Below are 9,030 nucleotides of genomic sequence, written 5' to 3' on the forward strand. Positions count from 1 at the left end.
TGGAAGATTTTCCAACCTTTCCCCTTTATGAATCTTTTTCGTGACTCTGGAAAGGTGGAGCGTTCAGGAAAAGCTAATGACGGACCTATTAATCCACCAAGAGCACCAGAGGGGTTTGGAAACGTTTGGATGGAAATGTTTGCACCTTTTTCTGGTTTTAATGCATAGTTGTGGATCTCTGCTGGAATCTCCATTGTAATTGATTAATATAGTGAAATGAATTCAGGGCTGTTGACATATTTGCTGTGATTTTTGCTTCTTTTTTTCGTAAATATCCATATTTTCTTCTGAAAGTATTCCGATCTAAATGGAATTAGTTGAGAAAGCCCTTTGTGAAAGGAGTAGACATGGTACATGGGAACAGGTTCCTTCACGGTGAGTCCAGCTGCCAGTTAACTTCACTCTCTTCTCTGTTTCATTTTACGCATGAGGTCTATTCGCAATTACCGGTCAGTATCGCTTTCTTCCTTTAGGAGCTTTGTGTGTGATTGTAAGCAGATTGAAATAATTTCATTTAATATACTTAGAGTGATATGCAACTGCATTACATTGCAGTCTATATCATATTTTCCCAGTTGTGTTGTTTTCTGCTGGAAAATCCAGTTTAAGATGGTATCTGGTATCTAGCTGGTCTAAGCTGATTGTTAGCTGGTGCAAAATTGGTTATTAGCCGGTCCAAGCTAGTGATGTGGTAGTCCACAAGCTGGTAAACCATCTTGGACCAGCAACAAACCATCTATGAGCTGGTCATACCAGCTTTTTAAGATGGTTTTTACATGGTAGCTTTCTAGCTGGCCTAAAATGGTTGTTAGAAGCTGGTTGTTAGCTAGTTTAAGTTGGTAGAACATCTTGGAACAGCAACAAACCGGCTGCTAGATGGGCATATACATTTAAATTGGTTTGTAGCTAGTCAACCAATCGGCGACCAATTGTATTAGCTACCATATTCCAAATAGCTACCAGATTAAGGTGAAATTATAAAATCATCTGTTTCCCAAATGTACAGTACATCCATAGTAAATGAATCATTCTGAGAAATAAATGCAAAATAAATACATAATAAATAACAACAAATAGAAATAAAAGTACAAGAAATGTTATCCTGGTTTAGACCAAATTCCTTAACGATACGATTTCAGGTCTTGAGTTTCAGCTATTCCTACAATGCATTTTCAAATATCCGTTTTCTGATTTAGCGCAAGACTCCACATGGTTGTATGCTGTTTTGATCTTAAATCTTTTGTCACAGTTGTTGCAGGTCTTCTCGTGCTTGGGTTGTCTGGGGCAACAAAGAAGGAAACCGGTAATGATGTTTTGTCACAGAATACCCACCCACTCTCCATCTCCATGTTTCCTGGCAATCTCTGACATTTGACTGCTCTCTCTCAGTGAAAAACAATTCAGGAGTGCAGCCAGCAGGGCAGTGTGGAACCTGGGTGAAAGAACCAGAGGGAGGCCTCTTCACCTCACCCAATTACCCAAACAAATATCCTCCAGAGCGAGAATGCATCTACATCATTGAAGGCAAAAAAATAAAATAATAAAAACTTACAACACATACAAATCTGTCATGTGACACTTGGATGGTGGGGGTTTTCTTGTAATCAGATGGTTTATATGTGATAATCTCTTTGCTGTCATAATATAATTACAAACAGTGCTAGATAGATAAATAAATAATATATAAATAATAATAAAACAACAATCAAAATAAAACACTTACTAAAAAGATGTTATTTTTTGCATTTTGTGCATTGTAATGTTTTTGAAAGACAAAAGCCTTCCAAATACATAATAATACATGGTTAAATAACCCACTGAGTAATAATTCAAATAAAAATAATGCTCATCAGTAGTTGATGCAATGTTGAAATGTTAAGACTTGTGTGAATATGTATTCATGTAGTCAATAATAAAGTAACTGTAGTCTGATTACGAGTATTTTAAAATGTAGGCCTAATATAATCTAATTACAAGTAACTATTTTTTTTAATCTGATTACACAATCCAGATTACATGTAGTTAGTCACTTCCCAGCACTGATTACAAATATTATGAGATCTTATTAATAAATCCCACTATTAAACCCATGTGGTCTTCAAACTTCGGAGCTAATTCCTTTTGTATTAGTATATTTTTTACATCCTTTCAAAATGTTAGTCATTTTGTGTGATTATCATGTCACAGTGGAAATAAATGCATATGAATGCAATCCATATCACCAAAACTTCCTTTGTATGCTAGTAATGGCAGACATTACCAACCCGATCTTGTGGCAAAACATAACTATTTTACGAGGTCGAGATTTTCATAATAATGTGATTCATTCAGAAATGTACAATATTTAAGAAAAAAAATATCACAAAGGTTCATCTATAACCTAATTGGATTGAGCAGACTATACAAAAAGGTATGAATAAGATTATACAAATGCAGACAATTAGCCACCAGTTCACCTACCAAACCGTAGTCACGAATTGCCATGAGAGTGTGTTGGACATGACATCATCCATCATAAATTACAGACGTCAGTCTTGATTTTAATTTTTTTTCTCCTTTGCAGCTCCCCCAAGACAATGCATTGATCTTTTCTTTGATGAAAAGTATTCAATAGAGCCTTCATGGGAATGTAAATTTGACCATATTGAAGTCCGGGATGGGCCCTTTGGCTTTTCTCCAATAATTGGACGCTACTGCGGCCAACAGAACCCTCCATATATCAGATCGAGCGGCCGTTACCTATGGATAAAATTTGTTGCGGATGGTGAATTGGAAGCGATGGGATTTTCTGCAAGCTACAATTTCACAGCAGGTACATACAGTTTTATGCTTCGTTTATGCAGTGTCAGTAACATTTATGTTTGTGACAGATTGATTAATTTTTTAAACAGCGAGTTTTGGGCTTTTCCTGATGCTCTTTTAAAGCTCTGGATCCAGTTATCACTCACTAATCTCAGGATATTGTTATCCTCTGCATGTCAACTTGAATTCATCATGCAATCAGTAACTGCTCTTCAAAATCCATGCAGCTGATTCATATAGCGATTATTGTGAGTCCATGTTGGTTCTGTCAATGATCCTAATCTGCAATTGAGTTTATTAGTCATATTCTATTGCAGTAATAAAGAGGCTGTATGTCCTCATTTGTCTAAAACCTTTTAAATTGTTTACCTTGATCAATTCTTAGTACTACAATGAATGCTGGCAATCCTTCCAAGAACCTGATTTAGATGTTAAAGATTGCCAATAAGATACTAAGTGGTAACAACATCATCATTCCGGAAAAATTTAAGGGGGTCTGAATACTTTCCGTACCCACTGTAATTGATATCAATTACCCGTAATGGAATCCTTTGAAAATATATAGCACATTGCACAACGGTTGTTTTTATCAGATGCCTCAGCCTCATTCTCAGTGTGTTATTAAACTTCACTGCTTTCTGATCTTTTGCCTTGATTTAAAATTTAATCTCTGAAGTGCGTGTGAACGGCAAGTAGGCCTAATACTGTACCTGAGTTCAAGTGAGAGATTTTTGCGTAAATGGTGTGCAAACTGAGCAGTGATAGATATTGTGTGAAGAATGCCAAAAGCAATATTTGAATAAAGCTGCCACTAAAGTTGTAAATGCAGAAAAATATCACTGAACGGTCAAGCTTTAAGGGCCTTGCAGATGAATTGCACAGCTGTGGCACTGGGTGCAAGAAAAAGCAGCACACAATTGAAGGTAGCACTGATTTAGAGTCATACTGTATCTGAGAAATGAGTTATGAGCCGAGGCTTTTTTTTCCATCCTTATTGTGAGTCAGGAGGAAATTATTTTGCCAAGTTTGGAGAAACTGTTCAGCGTGAATGGATTCAGACTCTCGCTTTGCAACTTGCCAGGAAAGAAACATAGCTTCCTCTAGTCTTGATAAGGAATATCAGTGGCATATAATTTACATAATTAAGGAGATAAAAGTCCCTGAATTCACTTCCCTTGATGTTCCCCCAAAAAAGTGGAGAGCGCATCTGCTGTGCTGTAGCCAATGGTAACACATGCTAATACGGAAGGTACAACAGATGAATGAAAAGCAGGGGATGAGGAAGGCTAGAAATGGCATGTATTCATCTTCCTTTTTCACATTTGTTCTCTACAAAAAAGAACATTACTGTATTTAACTGAAAATGTATGCTGCTTTTTATCACAAAACAGCCCCTCAATCAAAGTTGTGCCTGTCTGCAGTGTGAGAGAGGAGGAATGTATTCTATGTTCGTCATGCTGGGGTTCTGGGCGGCATAAGTTCTGAAATTTCCTGCATAAGATCTCATTAACAATGCACTTGCTTGCTTCAGTCATATCAAATCGAATACATCAGTGGAAGTACAACTGAATTACAGATCTGATCTCAAGACTATTTTAGTGTGGAGCCATGTGATCAATATCATATAGTCGTGAAAAAACATGGAAATATCAGTGTGATATGAGGCCTGGACAAGTCAAAGATTTGGAAACTGCGAATAAATGTTTAAAAAATACCATAATACCAAAACGTTTTTCATGACATTTGTTTCCGTAACAGTTCTCGCAGTTTCTTCTGACAATACAGATTAAACAGAAAAAAAAAAATAATAATAATAAAAAATAGCCTGAAAGTGCCTGGTATTATTTATTATTCAGAGTAGAAACTTTAAAACGACTAGTGATGTCAATTCCTAGGCTAATGACTCTTATGAGCTGTTTTTTAATTAATCGAAACACACAGTATTACCAGTGAAGTCCAGTTCTCGAGCAACTGATTTTGAGTCAGTTCTGTTTAGTTTATCAGAAATGTACAGGACGGCTAGTCCAATTCTCAAGCGATTGACTTTTATATGAGCTGGTTTGTGGATCAAAAACATACAGCGTGACTAGTGAAGTCCAGTTCTGTAGGGAATGAATCTTATGAGCAGATGCTATAAAATAGATCAGAAACAAACAGCGTGACTGGGGTAGTCCTATTCTTGAACGAATGACTCTTATGAGCTGATTCTTTTATAGTGAATCAAAAACAAAACTCGAGCAGTGTATTGCGATTAATCTGACTCACTTACTGAACAGTACTCTGTTATGTTGTTCATAAATGGATAGTTCACCCAAAAATAAAAATTCAGTCATTATTTACTCAGTCTGTTGTTGTTCTACTCTTTTTCCCCCCCCCCCCCTCGCTCGCTCTCATCCATAATGGCATTGAATAGCAACCAGCTTCAAATTTTAAAGACAGAGATGGAAAGTGTAACAGAAAGATCCCATATGTGCCATATTTTTTATTAATCCTGATTTCTCAAAATGGTGCTTATGTGCTTTACCTTGGCAAGCCAAGGTGAACTGCTGTACTAATACAGTCTCATGAACACAGTGGCGGCGCTAGGGCGGGGCTTGACGGGGCTATAGCACCATCAGAAACTTGCTATTAGCTCCGGCACAGCAGTAAAAAAAACTGATGGAGCTTTCTAACGCTGCATTAACGGCACATATTCTCTGAGACAACGAGAGACGAAACTACTTCAACATATGCTGATAATGGTATATAACTGTCTTAAATTATTCCCTTAATATTTCTCTTGTGGCAGAGAAATTGTGAAAAACATGAGAAGAAACATATTTCGCGTTAAACAGGTTGTTTTTGAAAATCGGTGCACTAAATAAAGCTGCTCTTAATTTTCATTGATGACTGCAGTGTTAATAATTTTAATTATAGGCCTATAATTCATTGTATAAATTAATAGACCTGTTTTTTTTTTTACTTTTTAAAAACATTTTCAATGAGGAGTAAGCTAATAGCCTAAACTTGAATTATCCTCACAGCGCGTCATGCCGTGATGCGCTATGAAATTATTAAGGGGGAATAATTTCATTTCATGTAATTTAATAATAAAAGTAGCCTAATAATAAGAATATTTGGCCTAATAATAAGAAGAATGTAACAGGCCTACATTAATTGGAAATGCTAAATCCTCTTAATACTGCCAATTTGTGATGCTTTTGACAATATCTCTGGCTATCGTCGACACATGATACGATGCATCTCAGCACGGGGAGGTTATCAGTGCGTGCCCGTCCGCTATGCCACTGTGTATAAAAAAAATAGTTGTATGAATTATCGGCACTTTATCTATTGTAAAAAATGGTTAGAATTTACCATGTTTTCCTGCCAGTTTGCATTTAGAGTGACTGACACTTGATGGTCAGAAAAAATTACTAAATAGATTAAAAATAAATAAATAAATAAAATAAAACAATGAAAAAAGAAAGAAATCCCTACTTTCTCTCTTTTCTATGTGCGTTCATAAATTGTATTCATTTGTAAGTGTCATATTTGGCAGTTGGCATTAGGAGTTATATTGCTAATAACAGTGGCATATGAGAAGTTTAATACAAAGTTTAATAAAAAATAATAATAATAATAATTTGCCTTTTTCGAAGCTGCTGTATATAAAAAACACAAGGTGGCTGAATTTGCATGCTATTTAGATAGCTGAAACTTATAGACGTTCATTACTTTCACTCAATTTAATTAGTTTTTAGCACCCCCTCTGAACTGTTAAGCCCCTCCTTAGCACCCCCAACAAAAAACTCCTGGAGCCGCTACTGCATGAACGTGTTGTTGTGCACAACAGAACAATGGCCACAATAATGATTTTAACTGAATTAAGCATTTAAATTTTGGTTTGGTTTTCACCAAACCCTATCATATGCCTTCAGGACACTTGGAAATTACGGCACAAGTTTCATGGGATCATTCTGTGATGCTTTTGCACTTTTTTTAAAAAGCTTGAAGCTGGTCACTAGAGTACTATCAAGGTTCCCTTGACAAAAAAAAATAGGATTTATCCATTGGCTTTTAGATTATTCCAGAAAAAAAGCTCAACAAAAATTAATAATTCTTAAATGGTTTGTTCATAACGATAATCTTCACAAATGAACACAACCTATATGAATTGTGAAGCCTAAATATAATTAAAACCTAAATATAATTGGCTAAACGCTAAAGTTTCCATAAGCTCTTTCAGTCTCTATTAAAAAAAAACTTTTCCCTGAATGTTTGAAATATGATCGTTTGCAAAGACGTGATTATAAACACAAGGCTGTGAAAGTATGCTAGTAGTCAGTTTAATGTCCCTGACAACCTCAGCAGTCTGATTTAGCCACTTGTTAGCAACCACCTATTCCCAGACACATGAAAGCTTACGAAATTCATGAGTGGGGTGTTAATAATCTATTTTATGTTGTAGAATAAATCTTGAGCTTGTGTTAACCACAGACCTTATTTCAGGCTTTTAACCAAAACCTGATTCAAACAAACCATTGACTTCTGGACGATGAAAGTGAAAGTGCCAAAATGCTAACTTGTTTCCAGGTTTTGGCCAACAAAAATATGTAATAGTGCCAGCAGATTTTTATTTATTTCTTTTTTATTTCTCCTTCTCCTATAATGACTGTGTTTAGAAGAATCTAAAATCTTAAATTGCTCACAATTCCCATCCCTAATTGAATGTACTCAAATCTTTAAAAAGTCATTGAAACTTAAAGCATTCAATTGAAATTTGTCTTTGTGACTCTCTAAAAAAAGTTACATTAAATGTTCAGAAGGTGTGGGAATGCTATAAACCACTGTAAACCTTGAATCTGGACAACATGCATCCTAACATAGGTAGGATATTCGAACATCACATGGTTTTAATACTTGAGTTTCCCAATTTGGTTATAAAGTAATTAAAGGTGTTTTCACCCAAGGTTAGTTTCATCTGAAATTGTAGATGCATGGCATAATCCGTTGCTGAAGCCAAACTTTTGGATGGCTCAGTGATAGAAAAGTAGAATGATGTGCACACTGTGTGTAATTACTTCCTGATATCGTGTGAAAATAAAAATGGTTGTACAGTCACTTTCAGCATTCAGATGCAATTATCATTCAGACGTTGTATGAGTTCATTCCAATAGTCAGATCTTGCAATCTGTAGACAGACTTCCTCCCAGTACTCTACTATATCTATCTTGATTAAGTAGTAAAAGCAGGACACTCAACATATTAAGCTTTGCTGTGAACAGACACTTAGTGGCTATCATTTGTCCCTTTCCTCCGCTCTCTGTCCAATTGTCCTTCTCTTCTTCTCACAATCTAGAAAACTCACATGCTCATTCTCCTGAGTCTCACTTCCTTGTCTCCTGGGCTTGGCTGACCTTATTACCCCACCTCCTCTTTTCTAAGAGATAAAGCTGTGTTACCAGACAAGATCTGGCTGGGTTAAATAACAGGGAGAGCTGCTCCCCTCTTGTGTATTTCCCTACCCCACTGGCTGTTTGAAGCCTTTGTCCCAGCAGTAAACAGACGCAGCAGTAATAAGAAAAACAAGATAGACTAAAAAGCATTTCAGGGACCGCTTTCTTGATCCAGTGGCCATTTAATAACCTTGTTTGGGGAAGCCCCGTGTGGCCTTTTCCTCTTTTCATTTTCAATAGGTTTGCCGAATGCAGGGAAAGAAGGAGGAAGTTGAATGCAGGATCTGAGAGCGGTCCCTAAGATCCAAATGTCGAAACACAGTCACGGCCAATTAAGAAACATAGTTCTGTGCCCTCTGATGTTTTCTGCTGTATTTTTTTTGCTGTCACATAATAGTGTGACCAGCCAGGTGAAATGATGGATATTAAAGATAATATTAATATTGAAAAATCTGTGTTCAGTCACTCTTATATAATACAAACTTGTATGACTTTGTGTTTTGACAAGCAGGGTTTTATTTATGTATTTATTTATTTATTTTGTACATACAGTAAACGTTAGGGGGTTCAGAGAAAATAAAGTAATACCAGTGTTGTTATTGTTAACTAAGCCTAAAACTAATAGTAATATATTTTTAACCAAAATAAAGCTGAAACTAAGTCAAATGTAGTATAACAAACTTAAATGAAAAGTAGAAATGTCGCTTTGGCAACTACCTGAAAATAAGTTCATTGAAGAATTAAAATAGCTAAAACTACATTTGAAATAAAAATCAATTCAGGTTTTATA

At 35.9% G+C, this 9,030-nt stretch overlaps 1 protein-coding gene across 1 annotated transcript in view; it reads left to right on the plus strand.

Moving 5' to 3' along the window:
• The first annotated feature begins 283 nt into the window (after positions 1 to 283).
• The window catches only part of LOC107549190 (neuropilin and tolloid-like protein 1), a 108,694-nt gene continuing 99,947 nt past the window's right edge, over positions 284 to 9,030 (plus strand). Inside the window, exons 1-4 of the mRNA XM_016230181.1 lie at positions 284 to 375; positions 1,250 to 1,303; positions 1,390 to 1,524; positions 2,564 to 2,812. Coding sequence (XP_016085667.1) covers positions 348 to 375; positions 1,250 to 1,303; positions 1,390 to 1,524; positions 2,564 to 2,812 — 466 coding nt within the window. The 5' untranslated portion in view covers positions 284 to 347. The remainder of the gene's footprint in view (positions 376 to 1,249; positions 1,304 to 1,389; positions 1,525 to 2,563; positions 2,813 to 9,030) is intronic.

The sequence above is a fragment of the Sinocyclocheilus grahami genome, unplaced genomic scaffold (assembly GCF_001515645.1).
Source record: "Sinocyclocheilus grahami isolate Dianchi unplaced genomic scaffold, SAMN03320097.WGS_v1.1 scaffold365.1, whole genome shotgun sequence".
In the NCBI taxonomy this organism is placed as follows: domain Eukaryota; kingdom Metazoa; phylum Chordata; class Actinopteri; order Cypriniformes; family Cyprinidae; genus Sinocyclocheilus; species Sinocyclocheilus grahami.